The 309-nt window shown below is 39.5% G+C and overlaps 1 protein-coding gene across 1 annotated transcript in view; it reads right to left on the bottom strand.

The window, feature by feature from the left end:
- The window catches only part of LOC119581834 (ATP-dependent RNA helicase DDX54-like), a gene marked incomplete in the record, with an annotated part of 17,282 nt that overhangs the window by 11,298 nt on the left and 5,675 nt on the right, over positions 1-309 (bottom strand). Inside the window, 1 exon segment of the mRNA XM_037929975.1 lies at positions 113-208. Coding sequence (XP_037785903.1) covers positions 113-208 — 96 coding nt within the window.

Genomic DNA, 309 nt, shown 5'->3' with positions numbered 1-309 from the left:
TAAAGCCTAAGAAGAGCCTAAGATTAAGATCTTGGCATCCACCTGCCTTCAGCGCAAAACCATTCTCGTTATTTCCACTGTTATTATTCTGTTGATGAAAAAGTTCAATTACCTGTTTTGTTTGGAACTTTGCAATGTTGATCTTTCTTGCTGCTGGGTCCAGGGAGGAGTAACAATAGGTGACGGAGAAGCCAGCCAAATCCAATACCTGCACAAAGAGGAAAGTTATTATGTATGTTTCATACAAGTCTAATGCACTGTCACTTCATTATCAATTTTGTTTACACTCAGATTGCTCCACTAGTACGC

The sequence above is a fragment of the Penaeus monodon genome, chromosome 15 (genome assembly GCF_015228065.2).
Source record: "Penaeus monodon isolate SGIC_2016 chromosome 15, NSTDA_Pmon_1, whole genome shotgun sequence".
Classification (NCBI taxonomy): domain Eukaryota; kingdom Metazoa; phylum Arthropoda; class Malacostraca; order Decapoda; family Penaeidae; genus Penaeus; species Penaeus monodon.
This window is presented reverse-complemented; position numbering and strand designations above follow the sequence as displayed.